This window comes from Carcharhinus amblyrhynchos, chromosome 30 (genome assembly GCF_965287045.1).
Source record: "Carcharhinus amblyrhynchos chromosome 30, sCarAmb.v2.hapA, whole genome shotgun sequence".
Classification (NCBI taxonomy): Eukaryota; Metazoa; Chordata; class Chondrichthyes; order Carcharhiniformes; family Carcharhinidae; genus Carcharhinus; species Carcharhinus amblyrhynchos.
In genome coordinates, this window is record NC_137353.1 from 33,745,168 (window position 1) to 33,763,856 (window position 18,689).

The 18,689-nt window shown below is 46.8% G+C and overlaps 1 protein-coding gene across 1 annotated transcript in view; it reads right to left on the minus strand.

The window, feature by feature from the left end:
* LOC145360086 (endothelin-converting enzyme 1-like) overlaps positions 1-13,140 on the minus strand; it is a 363,484-nt gene extending 350,344 nt beyond the window's left edge. Inside the window, exon 1 of the mRNA XM_080215036.1 lies at positions 13,063-13,140. Within this exon, the coding sequence (XP_080071162.1) occupies positions 13,063-13,095 (33 nt within the window). The 5' untranslated portion in view covers positions 13,096-13,140. The remainder of the gene's footprint in view (positions 1-13,062) is intronic.
* Between the last annotated feature and the right edge of the window lie 5,549 nt (positions 13,141-18,689).

The window sequence follows — 18,689 nt, forward strand, 5'->3', positions numbered from 1 at the left end:
AATATCGCCCTTCAAAAACAGATGAAGATTCCAACTCTAGAGAACTCTAGAAAAGTGAGATTCTAGGCCAGAGGGATATCACCTTAAAATTAAACCAGGCTGTTCAGGAGGGAAGTGGGGCAGACTTCTTTACATAGAGGGCAGTAGCAATGTGAAACTCTATCCCACAGTAAGCAGGAGAGTTTAACTCAGTTAACATAAGAACATAAGTACATAAGAAATAGGAGCAGGAGTAGGCCATCTAGCCCCTTCGAGCCTGCCCCGCCATTCAATAAGGTCATGGCTGATCTGAAGTGGATCAGTTCCACTTTCCCGCTTTCTCCCCATAACCCTTAATTCCCCTGTCTATCAGAAACCTAATGACTGCTTTCTCTAGAAAATTCTTACTCTAGACAATTTAGAAAATCCAGAGTTTGATTAAATGACATATTAAACACCACCGCCCTCACATTCCCCCTTGAGTCACTCACCCTCCTAATATGGAAATCTATCGCTCTTTCTTTCACTGTCACTGGGTCAAAATCCTGGAATTCCCTCCCTAACAGCACTTTGGGTGTACCTACACCACATAAGAGCATAAGAACTAGGAGCAGGAGTTGGCCATCTGGCCCCTCGAGCCTGCTCTGCCATTCAATAAGATCATGGCTGATCTTTTCGTGGACTCAGCTCCACTTACCCGCCCGCTCACCATAACCCTTAATTCCTTTACTGTTCAAAAATCTATCTATCCTTGCCTTAAAAACATTCAATGAGGTAGTCTCAACTGCTTCACCGGGCAGGGAATTCCACAGATTCACAACCCTTTGGGTGAAGAAGTTCCTCCTCAACTCAGTCCTCGATCTGCTCCCCCTTATTTTGGGGCTATGTCCCCTAATTCTAGTTTTGCCTTCCAATGGAAACAACTTCCCTGCTTCTATCTTATCTACTCCCTTCAGAATGTTATATGTTTCTATAAGATCTCCCCTCATTCTTTTAAATTTCATCAAGTATAGTCCCAGTCTACTCAGTCTCTCCTCATAAGCCAACCCTCTCAACTCCGGAATCAACCTAGTGAATCTCCTCTGCACCCCCTCCAGTGTCAGTCTATCCTTTCTCAAGTAAGGAGACCAAAACTGTACTCGGTACTCCAGGTGTGGCCTCACCAGCATCTTATACAGCTGCAACATAATCTCCCTGTTTTTAAACTCCATCCCTCTAGCAATGAAGGACAAAATTCCATTTGCCGTCTTAATTACCCGCCGCACCTTCAAACCAAGTTTTGGTGATTCATGCACAAGGACGCCCAGATCCCTCTGCACAGCAGCAAGCTGCAATTTTTTACCATTTAGATAATGGAGTGCAGCGGTTCAAGGAGACAACTCACCGCTGTTTTCTCAAAGGCAATTAAGGGTGGGGAATAAATATTGGCCGAGCCAAACTCCCACATCCCATGGAAGAATGAAAAGGAAGCTACTAATCAAGATAATCTGGATTCAGAATGCAGAGTTTACCTTTTTATTTTGTAAATTAAGGAGACATGCATTTTGCAACATATTGCCCTTATACTCAGAAGTTCATAATTATGTAAAAGTTTTATTATTTTATGTTTTATTTTTATGATTGTGGTTAATTATGTTATAAATCATAATTATATGTTTTGTTTGTATCATTACCACAGTTCAGTCCTTGCAGCCTTGATGACTTTTCAATAAACCAATTATTCATCTGTCTGCGTAAGTGGTTGGGTTGAGGACCAGCAGATGAAATTTTTCTGCGCGTAGAAATGTCAAGTAATGCAAATTAGAGCACAGAGCTGTAGGCTGAGGGTGAAATCAGCCTGTAACATCAGCAGTAACTTGCATTTACATCGCATTCCCCGAGCGCTGTGAAAATCTCAAGTCATTTCACACCAATATAATCAGGCAAGGCAATTTGGTGGTGGGAATCTGGAACTCACTGCTCAAAAGGAGGTGGAATTGGGAACCCCTACAACACTTAAGAAGCATTTAGGTAAGCACTTAAAATGCCACTGCAAACACAGCTATGGACCAAGTGGTAGGAAATGGGATTAGAATGCATAGGTGTTTGATGGCAGGCACTGACACGATGGGCAGAAGGGCCTCTTTCGGTGCTGTAAAACAGGAGGCATTAGGGCAGCTGAGCATAAATGATCCTTTCCACCAGAAGCAAAGAGTCAATCCTATACTATTTTTCTAAAAAACCTTTCCTTTGTGTCCTCTGTTGGCTGTCAACAGCAGATGTTTTGGGTTTAAAATCAACTTCTAAAACGTGGCTAAGTGCTAAAGTGTGTTTGCCGAGTCTCAGTCAATAAAATGGTGGCAGCAATTACCCGAGGAAAGACTTTGAGCTTGACAAAGTGTTAAATGGAAGGGATGTGGCTACCGGAGTGGACACAGGCTCGAAGGAGGAAGCTGTGCATCAGTCGGAATATTGGACTGCCTTTGAGTGCAGAGCGGAGAATCATACAATCCTTACAGTGCAGTAGGAGACAATTTGGCCCATCAAGTCTGCACAAAGACAATCCCGTCTAGACCAATCTAGAATGGTCTAGATCATCCCATCTAGACCAATGGTCTAGACCATCTAGACCCTATTCCCGTAACCCCTCATATCCCCCTGACACAAGGGTTAATTTAGCATGGCCAACCTAACCCGCACACTTTTGGACTGTGGGAGGAAACCAGAGCGCCCGGAGGAAACCCAGGGAGAACGAGCAGACTGCACACGGACAGTAACCCGAGGCTGGAATTGAACCCAGGTCGCTAGCGCTATGAGGCATCAGTGCTAACCACTGTGCCACAGAGAAATGTTCAACCTTGTTGGATCAGTTTAAGGAGATGGAGGACAAGATCACACGAGCTATTCCAAAGATGCGCAGGTCAGGTGGATTGGCCATGCTAAATTGACCCTAGTGTCAGGGGGGATTTGGACAGTAACGGGAATAGAGCCTGGGTGGGATTGTGATTGATGCAGACTCGATGGGCTGAATGGCCTCCGTCTGTACTGTAGGCGTTCTATGGATTCGAGAAAGATGGAGTATGAGCAGGAGAGAAGAGTACAGAGCATTTAGTGAGACTGTATCCCGGAGGCTGCCACTGATACATCACCCAGGAAGATGACACACCAGCTGAACTGCTCCGCCGTGGAAAAGGTTACAACAATTTTTCACAGCAGGCCTGTTAATTGGTCATTTAAAACTCTAAAGGGCAAACGTGCTCTGTTACCCGGAGAGTGTAATCTCAGTGCAATGTTCAGATGACTTGGAGCTTTGCCATGGCTGTCTTTTCAAGGTTCTGACAGGAGCTGTGTTGTGCGAAACGGAACAAAACCAGTCAGCTGCCCCTCACTTCCGATAGGATTGGAGTTCCGATGGCCCAAGTGAAGATGATCTGATGTGTGACTGTCTGGGGGTAATTTGATTACTGTATATCAACCTGCGATCATCATTAAATCGTAGAATCTCTGCAGGGCAGAAAGAGGCCATTCAGCCCATCGAGCCTGCACTGACCACAATTCCACACAACCCATAACCTCATGTCCATGCCTTGCTAGCCCTTCCTGACATGAAGGGACATTTACCATAGCCAATCAACCCTATACTGGGGATTGCTCGATCAAATCAGTTAGCGAACATAACCCCCACCAACTCCAGAAGCAAAATTCAACTCCAGTCCATTATTCCGACACGGGGCGATGATATTCGTTTGGATCTGGGAAATTCCAGGATTAGGTCTCATTGAGTCATCGAGTTTTTCAGCATGGAAACAGGCCCTTCGGCCCAACTTGTCCATGCTGCCTGATTTTTGCCACTAAGCTAGTCCCAACAGCCCACATTTGTCCCAAATCCTTGTAGACCTCATATAACTGTCTAAATTGCTTTTTAAAAAATTGAGGTCTAAACGCAGTTATGTGGGGTTACGGGGATAGGGCCTGGGTGGGAGATTGTTGTTGGCGCAGACTCAATGGGCTGAGTGGCCACTTTCTGCACTGTAAGGATTCTAGGAGATACACAGCTTCCTCCTAACAATTTACCCGTGATACAGCAACTTAGTGTGGTCGTCTGGATTTTAGTTCCTGAATACAGAAAGGTGTCAAAATCTCACAGATAGAAAGCCCTTATCAAATGAATCATTTAATTGAAAATTCAAGAAACAGTATTGGCACAAAGGAAGACAATCGTATTGTACAATAGTTTGAAACTAAAGATCTTTCAGCACTTTTTGTCACGTTGATTTCTAAACTGCTGTCAAACAGGCCACTCAGCCCCCGTTCCCTCAGTCAGTTAGACCAGGTGTGGTCTGCATCTCGAGTCCATCTACCCAGCCTTGCTCCCAACACCCTTTTAGAAATCTTGCAAGCGCAGTTTCAACATTTCAATGAGGAGGCAATGTCCTAGTGGGATCATCGTTAGACTATTAATCCAGAAGCCCAGCTAATGTTCTGGGGACCTGGGTTCGAATCCCACCACGGCGGATGGTGAAATTTGAATTCAATATAAAAAGAATCTGGAATTAAGAATCTACTGATGACCGTGAAACCATGTCGATTGTCGGGAAAACCCATCTGGTTCGCTAATGTCCTGTACGGAAGGAAATCTGCTGTCCTTACCCGGTCTGGCCTACATGTGACTCCAGAGCCACAGCGATGTGGCTGACTCTCAGCTGCCCATGGGCAATTCGAGATGGGCAATAAATGCTGGCCAGCCAGCGGCACCCATGTCCCAAAGAATAGTTGACTCCCAGCCTCAATAGAATGTTCTAATTGAGATTTTCAGTGTGATTGGAGGATTTGATAGGGTCAGATAATATTAGGGGCCAAATCAGAAACTCCAAAGTATGTTATGAAGTTAGCCCAGACCCCAACTATTTTTTTTGCAGTAGTGTGAGAATAAGGTGTTTCACTCCAGATCTGATTCTATTGACACAGTTGGAAGCTTTTAATTAAAACCAACTTTAGTGCAACAATACGGTTTAACTATAACAAAAGAATTAGTTTAACCAGTTGAAATACTTCAACATGACAAGATACAATTCTTAATTGTTAACCTAACTCTATTAGTTCCAATTTAAGCAATATTCTTCTCATAGACTTAAACTGCTCTTCAAAATCGGTTAGCAACCAGCACAGACTTACATGCTGGTCCTCAAGCCTCCAGAATATTTCTAGGGGGATACTTATGTCCCAAACAGCAACCTCCAGAGAGAGAGAGAAACCCCTTGCTCCTTTCAAAACCAGGCAGATACCAATTGTTTTTCCCTGTAATCCTAGCTCCGCCCATTCAGATGACTCTGTCTCTTGTCAATCCACCTAATTAAACCCTACCCTGAAACCACAGGGGTAAAACTAAAACTAGACCAAAAAAATGCATTAGCTCAGATTAAAACATACACCTTATTATCCAGGATCAATTATGTTCCTGCATTCTCAGCACAGAGCTGCCTGGTTTGCAGACAGATCAGCACCAGGTAAACCAGCCTCTCACAAGGAGCATGATATAAATGCATTTCTTAAAGGCACAGTGTTGACACAATAGGAAGGCAGTATTTCTGCTGGTGAGGGAAATCCAGAACCAAACACAGCCAGGCCACTCGGGGTGATGTCTGGAAGCACTCATTCATGTGACATTTCATGGAAAAGAGAATCCATTCCCCAAAACACTCCTTAATCTTCTATATTGGTGGGAATATACAACATGCTCTCATACCCGACACTTTGAAGTCCAGAATCATAGAACCCTACAGTGCAGAAAGAGGCCGTTCAGCCCATCGAGTCTGCACCGAACACAATCCCACCCAGGCCCTACCCCCATATCCCTACACATTATACCCACTAATCCCTCTAACCTACACATCCCTGGACAGTAAGGGACAATTTCTTAGCATGGCCAATCAACCTAACCCGCACATCTTTGGGCTGTGGGAGGAAACCGGAGCACCCGGAGGAAACCCATGCAGACATGAGGAGAATGTGCAAACTCCACACAGACAGTGACTCGAGCCAGGAATTGAACCCAGAACCCTGGTGCTGTGAAGCAGCAGTGCTAACCACTGTGCTACCGTGCCGCCCAGATTCATGGCAAATCTGTACTACCTCCCTCTGCAAAACGTATAAAACATAAATGTAAAAAGTATATCCTTTCTGAGGTACAGTACTCAAAACTGAGTGCAGTGTTTCATATGGGGCTGTAACTATTTCCCTTCACACAGGAACCAAAAGATGGCATGGCGACACAGTGGTTAGCACTGCTGCCTCACAGCGCCAGGGACCTGGGTTTGATTCCCGGCTCGGGTCACTGTCTGCGCGTTCTCCCCGTGTCTGCGTGGGTTTCCTCTGGATGCTCTGGTTTCCTCCCACACTCCGAAGATATGCGGGCTAGGCGGATGGGCCATGCTAGATTGCCCTTAAGTATGAGGGGGATTAGCAGGGTAAATATGTGGGGTTACGGGGATAGGGTCTGGGTGGGAGGTTGTCATGGGTGCAGATTCAATGGGCTGAATGGCCTCTTTCTGCACTGTCAGGATTCTATGAAGTACACAGCTTCCTCCTAACAATTTACCTGCAAAACAGCAGCTTACTGTGGCCGTTTGAATTTAGTTCCCTGAATTCAGAGAGGTGTCAAAATCTCACAGATAGAAAGCCCTTATCAAATGAATCATTGAATTAAAAATTCAATCAACAGTATTGACACAAAGGAAGACAATCGTATTCTACAATAGTTTGAAAGTAAGGATCTTTCAACACTTTTATCATGTTGATTTCTAAACTGCTGAGGCAATGAAGTTCTGAGCTGATTGATTTATGTATTGGTCATATTCTTCAATCTATCTTAGTGTCAGCAGACTAGAGCTCCAGAAATTTAGACAAACGGTGAAATACGAAGTTCTTCCTCTACACACCGGGTAATTTTCAACTTAGCGTCTGTCAGGAACCTGAAACTAATTATGAACCTGTATTCCTGTTTGGGAAAGCTTGCCTGCCCCATTCTGAGGAAGTCTCCAGCACTGGGATTTTCCAGTCCCGCCGAGGTCACTGGACCTTTGAGTGGCTCGCTGCATTTTCCAGACCCACCAGGGTAGTAAGGGCGTGGAATGCCCTGCCTGCAGCAGTTGTGGGCTCGCCAACTTTAAGGGCGTTCAAATGGTCAGTGGATAGGCATATGGATAACATTGGAATAGTTTAGGTTAGAGGGTCATTAGATTGGTTCCACTGGTCTGCACAACATCGAGGGCCGAAGGGCCTGCACTGCGCTGTAATGTTCTATGTTCTACCCCGTCCGTGAGATGGCTGTAAAATCCAGCCCTATGTCGCAACGCTCTCCCACGCACGCTGGGCTTTGTCCCTCTCTCTGTGCCCCACAACCTACCATTCTCTGCCCCTCTCACCCATGCTGCAGTCTCAGTTCCTCCCCTTCGCCAACCCACCATTGCCAATTGGCCTCCACTCCACGCCAATCATTTCATTCCGTCAGACCAAAACCAGCTGAAGACGCAGGCTGGCCACCTGCTCCTACTTGGCACAAAAAGCTGTCACGAGGTGCTTAAGGAAAGCTATTGAGGCCAGTCCCTGCTCTCCATGAGGAAATCTCCTTCCGTTCAGCTCCTCCAGGAGAAGATTCCGATGAGGTAGCAGGATATTAGAATCACAGAAAAACTACAGCACAAACAGGCCCTTCGGCCCACAAGTTGCGCCGATCATATCCCTACCTACTAGGCCTACCCTCAATCCTACTAAGTCCCACGTACTCATCCAGAAGTCTCTTAAAAGACCCTATCGAATCTGCCTCCACCACCACCGTGGGCAACCGATTCCACTCACCCACCCCCCTCTGCACCTTAAACCTGTGTCCTCTCCTAGCAACCATTCCAGCCCTGGGGAAAAGCCTCTGAGAGTCCACCTTTATACCTCTCAACATCTTATACACCTCTATCAGATCACCTCTCATCCTTCGTCTCTCCAGGGAGAAGAGATCGAGCTCTCTCAACCTATCCTCATAAGGCATGCCTCCCAATCCAGGCAACACCCTTGTAAGTCTCCTCTGCACCCTCTCAATGGCCTCCAGATCCTTCCTGTAATGAGGCGAGCAGAACTGAGCACAGTACTCCAAGTGGGGTCTGACCAGGGTCGTATACAGCTGTAGCATTATCTCCCGATATTAGGGTAAAGTGTTATCAAGATAAGAGGAACTCAAACGAAAACCATCCCTGTGTGAACACGCATTGAGAGAGCTGGCGAGGCGAATGGAAAATCTAGGCCCCACAGGCTTCTTACTCAACAACTAGGCCCTGATCTCAATATTTTCCAAAACAAACCACACTAATTCTGGCGAATATTTTTCTTTCACTTGTGAAGTTCATGATTCAAGTCTATATTGCCACATTCGTGTTGCCATCTGTGATTAAATGTATTCCTGGAGGTTTCATCACATGACTTGGCCACCAAGCTCAAGCCACTAGTTAGCCAACACACCCACCCTTGTGATTCGCTGCCTTCTGACACCAATTGGAAAGCAGAAAGACTCATTACGCCATTGGATGATGCTTGATTTACCCTTCTCGCTCCCCCATCGCAATTTTCAACATTTTTCTACCTGGTAAAGAGAAACCTTCAAAGAAAATGTCCCTGCAGGAGTGTCTCGGAGACTCCAGGCCAATCCTGGAGCGTTGGCAACCCAATGCCGCGCATAATTCCATTTGAACTGAACATAAACATTGCAACTTATGAAAGAAAAATTGACACTCTATGCCACACATTGCAGGCCACGTTTTAAAGATATCAGCTCACAAACCTTCATCTATAAAACCACGCGGAAATAACATAGCACATGTTGACAGTGGTACAGGATTGGGTATATTTACACTGCTCCTGTATAGGCAGCAGTTGGAACCTGACTCACTGCTTTCTGTTTTTAACCCTTTACAGGGCATTGCAGACTGAATGGAGGACAAGGAAAGGAACAACTTATTTTTACTTGCCCCACTGCTGCAGTTTTGCTCCTGATTATTCATCCATTGATCATGTCCTTTGCGGATTAAACTCACCGTTAGCTTTTTCCAGGGAATGATTCTTCCTGTATAAACCTGTGACAAGTGTTAACTTGGAGCTAGCGTAGCTAAGAAATTCATAGAACCATAGAATCCTTACAGTGTAGCAAGAGGCCATCATCGAAACTAGAAGCAGGAGGAGGCCATTCAGCCCCTCGAGCCTGCTCCGCCATTCATTATGATCATGGCTGATTGTCAAATTCAATATCCTGATCACCCCTCTTACCCCCATATCCCTTGGTCAAAAGGTGGCTGGATATCGCACTTGGGGCGATTGGGATCAATGGTTATTGGGAGAAAGCAGGATTAGGCTATTGAGTTGGACAATCAGCCATGATCGTGGTGAATAGCACAGCAGGTTCGAAGGGCCAAATGGCCTCCTCCTACTCCTATCTTCTATGTTCCTATAATCCTTTTAGCCCCAAGAGCTATACTTAATTTTTTCTTGAAACCTTTTGACCTTAGCTACTTCCAGTGAGTTCCACACATTCACCACCCCCTGGGTGAAAAAATCTCTCCTCACCTCAGTTCTAAAAGGTTTATCCTTTACCCTCAAACTATGACCCCAATTCTGGATTCCCCCCCACGATCAGGGACATTCCTATTGAATCTGCACCGGCTCTCTCGAGGAATATCCTACCCAGGCCGACCCCTCTGCACTATCCCGGAATCCCGCACATTTAGCATGGCCAATCCACCTAACCCGCACATCTTTGGAGTGTGGGAGGAAACCAGAACACCCGGAGGAAGCCCACGCAGACACGGGGAGAATGTGCAGACTCTGCACTGACAGTGACCCGAGGCCAGAATCGAACCCGGGTCCCTGGCACTGTGCCACCCTCTTCCTACCACATTTCCCAGGAGTGTAATATTTGTCTGTTCCGGTTTGTTCCCAATGTCCCTTTCAGTCAGTGCTTTGTGTGTGGTATTGCTGGACTAGACTTTCCTCCACAGCGAATCGCTGGGCTCCGGAATGCTTTGTCTGGAAGTGTGGTGAGGGCAGCTTCCTCAATCCAGGCGTTCGGGAGGGCACTGAATGACTACTTGAATAGAAACAATGTGCGTGGGTACGGGGCAAAGTCTGGGTAATGCCACTCAGTCACAATGCTTGACTGGAGAGCCAGTGCAGAATAACATAGGCTGCCCATCGTAACAATTCTGCAATTCTATCTTCCCAGTCTCCTCCCGATCATTTCCCAGTCTTTTTCCATCTTTTCCCAATCATTTCCCTGTCTTTTCCCAGTATTTTCTCAGTCTTTTCCCAGTGTTTCCCAAGTTTTTCCCAATCATTTCCCAGCACTTTCCCGATCATTTCCCAATCTTATTCCAGTCTTTTCCCAATCATTTCCCAACATTTTCCTGATCATTTCCCAATCTTTTTCCAGTCTTTCCCCAATCATTTTTCAGTCTTTTCCAGTCTTTTCCCCATCATTTCCCAGTCTGTTCTCAATTATTTCCCAGTATTTTCCCAATCTCCTCCCCATTTTCTCTGGATATCTCACCTCCTGCGAACTTTCTCTCCACCTGCTTCATTTCCCAAATGGCGACATTTGATGAATATTGGACACACGGATCATTTCAAATATCATTCTTGTTCATATTTTAACACAATAACCCTAACCCCATTGCCTTTAACACAAAGTATCAGCCCCAACTGTGAACCAGCCTCACTGTTTGCTATACTGTGGTAGTTGTCTCTCCATCTCCCCCTTCACCAAATCCCTCTATTTCTCTCTCTATCTCTCTCTCTGTCTTTATCTCTTTATCACTTTCTCTGCCTCTCTCTATCTCTCTTTGTCTCTATCTCTTTATCTCTCTCTCTCTATCTTTGTCTCTCTCTCTATCTCCCATATACACACACTCTATCTCTCTCCCTATCTCATTCTCTATCTCTCACTATCTCTCTCTCTCTTTCACTCTCTACCTCTGTCTCTCTATCTCACTCTCTCCCTCTCTCTCCCCCTCTCTCCATTTCTCTCTATCTGTCTCTCTATTCCTCTCTCTCCCCCCCTCTCTATCTCTCTCACTCTGTCTCCCCCTCTCCCTCTTTATTTCTCTCTGTCTCTATCTGTCTCTATTCTTGTCTCTCTCTCTCTCCCTCTCTCCCCCTCTCTATCTCTCTCTTTCACTCTCTCTCCCCCTCTCCTTCTTTATTTCTCTCTGTCTATCTTTCTCTATTCTTGTCTCTCTATCCCTCTCTCTCCCTTTCTCTCCCCCCATCTCTCTCTTTCATTCTCTCTCCCCCTCTCCCTCTTTATTTCTCTCTGTCTCTACCTCTCTCTATTCTCGTCTCTCTCTCTCTATTCCTCTCTCCCCCCTCTCTATTTCTCTCTTTCACTCTCTCTCCCCCTCTCCCTCTTTATTTCTCTCTGACTCTATCTCTCTCAATTCTTGTCTCTCTATCTCTCTCTCTATCCCTCTCTCTCCCCCCTCTCTATCTCTCTCTCCCTCTTCCTCTATCTGTCTCTCTGACTCTATCTCTCTCAATTCTTGTCTCTCTATCTCTCTCTCTATCCCTCTCTCTCCCCCCTCTCTATCTCTCTCTCCCTCTTCCTCTATCTGTCTCTCTCTCCCTCTATCCTTCTCTCTCTGTATATATATATCTATCTCTCTCTGTCTCTTTCTCTCTCCCCCCTCTCTCTATCTCTCTGTCACTCTCTTTCCCCCTCTCCTTCTCTCTCTCTCTATCCTTCTCTCTCTGTATATATCTATCTCTCTGTCTCTCTCTCTCTTTCCCTCTCTGTCTCTCTCTATCTCTCTCTCCCCCCTCTCTCTCTCTATCTCTCTCTCCCCCTCTCTCTGTCTCTTTCTCTCTCCCCCTCTCTATCTCTCTCTTTCACTCTCTTTCCCCCTCTCCTTCTGTCTGTCTCTCTATCCTTCTCTCTCTGTATATATCTCTCTGTCTCTCTCTCTATCTCTCTCTCTTTCCCCTCTGTCTTATCTCTCTCTATCTCTCTGTCTCTATCTCTCTCTCCCCCTCTCTCTGTCTCTATCTCTCTCTCCCCCTCTCTCTGTCTCTATCTCTCTTTCCCTCTCTCTGTCTCTCTATCTCTCTGTCTCTCTCTTATCTCTCTCTATCTCTCTCTATCTTTCTCTTGCCCCCTCTCTCTGTCTCCCTCTCTCTATCTCTCTCTCTGTCTCTATCTCTCTTTCCCCCTCTGTCTCTCTCTCTCTGTCTCTCTCCCTCTCTCTGTCTCTCTATCTCTCTCTGCCTCTCTCTTATCTCTCTCTCTGTCTCTTTCCCTCTCTCTCTTATCTCTCTCTATCTCTCTGTCTCTCTCTATCTTTCTCTTTCCCCCTCTCTCTGTCTCTCCCTCTCTCTCTTATCTCTCTCTCTCTGTCTCTATCTCTCTTTCCCCCCCCCCTCTCTCTCCCTCTCTCTTATCTCTCTCTCTGTCTCTTTCCCCCTCTCTCTTATCTCTCTCTATCTCTCTCTATCTTTCTCTTTCCCCCTCTCTGTCTCTCCCTCTCTCTCTTATCTCTCTCTCTGTTTCTCTTTCCCCCTCTGTCTCTCTCCTTCTCTCTTATCTCTCTCTCTCTCTGTCTCTATCTCTCTTTCCCCCTCTGTCTCTCCCTCTCTCTCTTATCTCTCTCTCTCTGTCTCTATCTCTCTTTCCCCCTCTGTCTCTCCCTCTCTCTCTTATCTCTCTCTCTCTCTGTCTCTATCTCTCTTTCCCCCTCTGTCTCTCTCTCTCTCTCTGTCTCTATCTCTCTTTCCCCCTCTGTCTCTCCCTCTCTCTTATCTCTCTCTCTGTCTCCCTCTCCCTCTCTCTATCTCTCTCTGTCTCTATCTCTCTTTCCCCCTCTGTCTCTCTCCCTCTCTCTCTTATCTCTCTCTCTCTCTGTCTCTATCTCTCTTTCCCCCTCTGTCTCTCTCCCTCTCTCTTATCTCTCTCTCTCTCTATCTAGTGCGGACCAGCGAAGCCGATCCCAGATAGGAGCTGTACTTTGAGTGTTCTTTGTGGCTGCCGCTGTCTAACACAGCGCTGCCTCTGACCGCAAAGCAATGCAATGATCTTACCGTTGCTCCCAGTTCATGCAGAGCCACATTCATTGTGGGGAAAGAGTTGCTGCGGTCACAGAGGCGGTGGAGAGTCAGAGAGAGAGAGAGGGCTCAGCACGCCGGCAACCCAGCAAACTCATGCCAGTGGGAGCATTGCTGCCAGCCTTGCCCGCGTCCCCGCTGCAACTCCCGGGGCGGGTGGAAGGCAGCCTGGATCCATCCTCGGTGTGTATCTGTTGCTAGGATCCGGTTTGATCTCAGCCTCTCCTTCTCCCAGCTAGGGCTAAATCTGCAGCCTTCAGTGACACCTACTGGAAGCAGGAGGGAACCCCCCCCCCCCAAGAAATCTGCCCCTTCTACCCCCACCACCCACCCACACACACACAGACACTGGGTGGGGGGGGGGGTCCTTCCTAATGGGAGAAAGTACCCGAGGCTGCAACAGGGGCTCCTTACAGCAACTTCAGAACAAAAACCCGACAGCCAACTCCAACCCACCCTGATCTGAACAGATTGTCTCTGAACTGTAGCAACCACAGCTTCCGGGTCTGGCTGGGAGGAAGGGAGGCATTGCTCACAGTTGTAATGTTTCATATTGATACAACCTGTCTCTGCGCAATCCCCCGTTTCAGGGGAGTGAGCTAAAAGGGTATGTTGTAGGGGAGGGTGCGTGGTAATGATGCCATTGTCACTGGATTAGAAGGGGCAGCGCTCCGAAAGCTAGTGGCGGTTTGCTACCAAGTAAACCTGTTGGACTTCAACCTGGTGTCGTGAGACTTCTTGCTTAGTAATCCAGTCTTGGCACTCAAGGAACAAAGAGCAGTCCAGCACAGGGACAGCCCCTCCAAACCAGTGCCGAACATGACGCTCGAACTAAACTGAAAAAAAAAACCTCACTCGTTTCCTTTCCCCTCCCTATTCACGTACCCATCCCGATGCCTCTCAAATGTTGCTAATGTGCCTGCTTCCACTATCTCTTCTAACAGCGCGTTCCAGGCACCCGTAGAACATTACAGCGCAGTACAGGCCCTTCGGCCCTCAATGTTGCGCCGACCAGTGGAACCAATCTAATGACCCTCTAACCTAAACTATTCCAATGTTATCCATATGCCTATCCACTGACCATTTGAACGCCCTTAAAGTTGGCGAGTCCACAACTGCTGCAGGCAGGGCATTCCACACCCTTACTACCCTCTGTGTAAAGAACCTACCTCTGACATCCGTCCTATAATTACCACCCCTCAATTTAAAGCTATGTCCCCCTCGTGTTAGCCATCGCCATCCGAGGAAAAAGGCTCTCACTGTCCACCCACCACTCCCTGTGTGAAAAACCTCCCCCGCACATCTCCCTTAAACCTTACCCCCTCTCAGCTTGAAACCGTGCCCCCTTGTAATTGACCCTGGGATAAAGCCTCTGACTATCCACCCTCTCTATGCGTTCCAAAATTTTGTAGACCTTTACCAGATCTCCCCTCAGCCTCCGTCTTTCCAGTGAAAACAATCCTATTTTATTCAACTTCTCCTTGGAGCCAACACCCTCGAGACCCGGCAACAACCTGGTGAACCTTCTTTGCGTTGTCTCCAAAGCTTCCACATCCTTCTGGTAGTCTGGTGACCAGAACTGCACGCAATGCTCCAAATATGGTCGAACCAAGGTTTATATAGGTTCAACACGATTTCCCAACTCCTTTACACAATTCTCCGGGATCAAGTCCCACCACAACAGCTGGTGGGATTTAAATGTAATTAATATGGAATGGAAATCCATGTAGTTCAGGAAATCTGCTGCCCTTCCCTGAGTGACCTGCCAGACTGTGACTCCCAGGACAATTAGGGGCTCACCACCAATGCAGGTCTGGCCAGCGACACCCACATCCTATTTCAGGCTCCTCGTCTCAATTGAGATGGACCTGAAAGTGCGCGCTTTTTCAAAAATTCATTCGTGGAACATGGGAGTCGCTGGCTGGCTAGCATTTATTGCCCATCCCTAGTTGCCCTTGAGAAGGTGGTGGTGAGCTGCCTTCTTGATCATTGCAGTCCACGTGCTGTGGGTTGACCCACAGTGCCGTTAGGGAGGGAATTCCAGGATTTTGAGCCAGTGACTGCAAAGGAACGGCGATATATTTCCAAATCAGGATGGCGAGGGGTTTGGAGAGGAACTTGCAGGTGGGGGTGTTCTCAGGTATCTGCTGCCCTTGTCCTTCTAGATGGAAGTGGTTGTGGGTTTGGAAGGTGCTGTCTAAGTGCCTTTGGTGAATTGCTGCAGTATATCTTGTAGACGGTACACACTGCTGCTACTGAGTGTCGGTGGTGGAGGGATTGAGTGTCTGTAGATGGGGTGCCAATCAAGAGGGCAGCTTTGTCCTGGATGGCGTTAAGCTTCTTGAGTGTTCTCTGAAACATCTGACTATTCTCCCAAAGTGTGTCTGGTTTGTACCCCCTTCCTCCCCGTTCAGCCCATGTCATTGGCCTGATTCCTCCAAATAAAAAGGCACTTTGAGGATCACTGCTTCTGTTTCGCAAACCGGGGAAATAACCTCATGCTAAAGTGGACAGATTTACAGATTAAGATGGAATAAAGAGATGGGGTTTGAGTTGAAAAAGCGCACAGACCACAAACAGCTTGAGAGTGAATGTGAAAAGTGTCACGTGTTTGAGAGAAACAATGACTTTGGTCCCCAAAGCTTTCAATCATTGGAACATCCTTCACGTCACGCCTGTGCCTGTTGTAGACTGGTGAAGGTCAGTCAACAGCTCCATTACTGATGGGTCAGGTAACTGCCAGGATGGTCAAAAACAAGCTCACTAGACCTTGATCTTTTATCCTTTGGAAATCCTGTTGTCAAACCTTGAACGAGAAGCAGCTGCCAAGTGGATTAACTATTTATTAAAAAAAAATTTACACAGGGTGAGAAACTAGCTAAGTTTTATTGTCATAAGTTTGCTTACATTAACACTGCAATGAAGTTATTGTGAAAATCCCCTAGTTGCCGCACTGTTCGGGTAAACACAGTAAGAAGCCTGACAACACCAGGTTTAAGTCTAACCAATAGTTTACTATCAAATAAACCGGTTGGACTTTAACCTGGTGTTGTCAGACTTCTTATTGTGTTTACCCCAGTCCAACGCCGGCGTCTCCACATCATGCCTGTTCGGGTACACAGAGGGAAAAATTTAGCACAGCCAACGCATCTGAATGCGCATCTTTTAGACTGTGGGAGGAAACCGGAGCACCCGGAGGAAACCCACGCAGACACGGGGAGAATGTGCAGACCCCACATAGCCAGTGACCCAAGCCAGGAATTGAACCCAGGACCCTGGTGCAGTGAGGCAGCGTTGCTGACCACTGTGCCACCCCATTACCACAATGCCGCTACTGATTACTCCGACTCCAGTTTCTAGGCATCCTGGGAGAGTCTGCACTCAGCCCCAGGGTTCGCGCGTTTCGGCCCGATTGGCCGAACGGGTCACATGACCCTCCAAAACCCCGCCCATGTCTTCCCAAAAGGGTAAAGCATTGTACAATGGATTAAGGAGCTGGGTGACAGACGATATCCAGAAATGGATATTGGAGGAGCAGGGGGGAGGGAAGGGGAGAGGAATGTTAAGCGAAAATCCAGGAATTTCAAAAAAATTGGCAAAACAACAAGGGCAACGAGAGGGAACATTTTTAATGCAGTGTTATGGTGATCTGGAATTCCTACCTTGGAAACAGATTCCATTTCAGATTTAAAAATGAATTGAACAGGACTGCAAAGGTGCGCAATTACTGAGTTACAGTGATCACGAACACATGTGTCCGATGGTGCCACATTGAGGAGCTATCATACTCTGGACAAACTGCAGACAAACTGAAGTCCAGTTTTGACTGCTGAATGGCAGAGGGAATCGATGCAGGGTAAGGAGCTCAGACACAAGCACAGCTTCAGTTATCATTAGGAGAAGGTCATTTCTTCAATTAGCACTAAGGAGTCAGGATGGAGAGGCTAAGACAGCGATTCTCAGCCTGAAGACAAATAGGAGATGTAATGGAGCTACTACAGATTGTCAAGTGTGACAACCTGTACTTATAGTTAAGTACACTACAGTTACAACACTATGCTTAAGAAAGCCCACCAATGCCACTACTTTAAGAACAGAAGAAATAGGAGCAGGAGTAGGCCATCTAGCCCCTCGAGCCTGCCCCGCCATTCAATAAGATCATGGCTGATCTGAAGTGGATCAGTTCCACTTACCCTCCTGTTCCCCATAACCCTTAATTCCCTTATCGATCAGAAACCTATCTACCCGTGACTTAAATATATTCAATGAGGTAGCCTCCACCACTTCAATGGGCAGAGAATTCCAGAGATTCACCACCCTTTGAGTGAAGAAGTTCCTCCTCAACTCTGTTCCAAACTGACCCCCCCCCCTTATTTTGAGGCTGTGCCCTCTAGTTCTGGTTTCCTTTCTAAGTGGAAAGAACCTCTCTACCTCTACCCTATCCATCCCCTACTTTCTCAGAAGACTAAGGAAATTTGGCATGTCCGCTACGACTCTCACCAACTTTTACAGATGCACCATAGAAAGCATTCTTTCTCATTGTATCACAGCTTGGTATGGGCTCCTGCTCTGCCCAAGATTGCAAGAAACAACAAAAGGTCACGAATGTAGCCCAATCCATCACGCAAACCAGCCTCCCATCCATTGACTCTGTCTACACTTCCCGCTGCCTCGGCAAAGCAGCCAGCATAATTAAGGACTCTACGCACCCCGGACACTCTCTCTTCCACCTTCTCCCCTCGAGGAAAAGATACAAAAGTTTGTGGTCACGGATCAACTGACTCGAGAACAGCTTCTTCCCTGCTGCTGTCAGACTTTTAAATGGACCTCCCTCGCATTAAGTTGATCTTTCTCTACTCTCTCACTATGACTTTAACACTACATCCTGCACTCCCTTGTTTCCTTCTCTATGAACGGTATGTTTTGTCGATATCAATCACAGGAAACAATACTTTTCACTGCATACTAATACACATGACAATAATAAATCAAATCTAATCCAATTAATGAATTAAATTGGCAATGTAGAACTTGGAACTTACCAAGCTATGATATCCTGACTCTGAGGTGGAGGGTGATGTCACCCGGGCACAGCTGAACACTGTACACAACGTAAAGATGCCAAGGAAATCCCAAGGTTGTTTATTTTGTCGATGAACCTGACATGTCTCCCTGGCACTGAGCGTCAGCACAGTGACCCAGGTCGACAGAATTACATCAAATTTAAACCTCAAAGACGTCGCTTCCAGGTTTGGGTTGACGTTGGGTTCGATTCCCGGCTCGGGTCACTGTCTGTGTGGAGTTCGCTCATTCTCCCCGTGTCTGCGTGGGTTTCCTCCGGGTGCTCCCGTTTCCTCCCGCACTGCAAAAGACGCGCTGTTTAGGATGCATTGGCCGTGCTAAATTCTCCCTCAGTTTAACCGAGTCTCAGTTTCACACTGGAGTGTGGCGACTAGGGGATTTTCGCACGAACTTTATCTGAGCCTCCTTGTGATACTAATAAAAAAAATCTCTGCTGAAGAATTTGTGAAGGGAGTTAGGAACATTTGTGTGGTTTAAACAGGTATATTGCAACAGTGAAATGGACTGGGATTTTATATTTT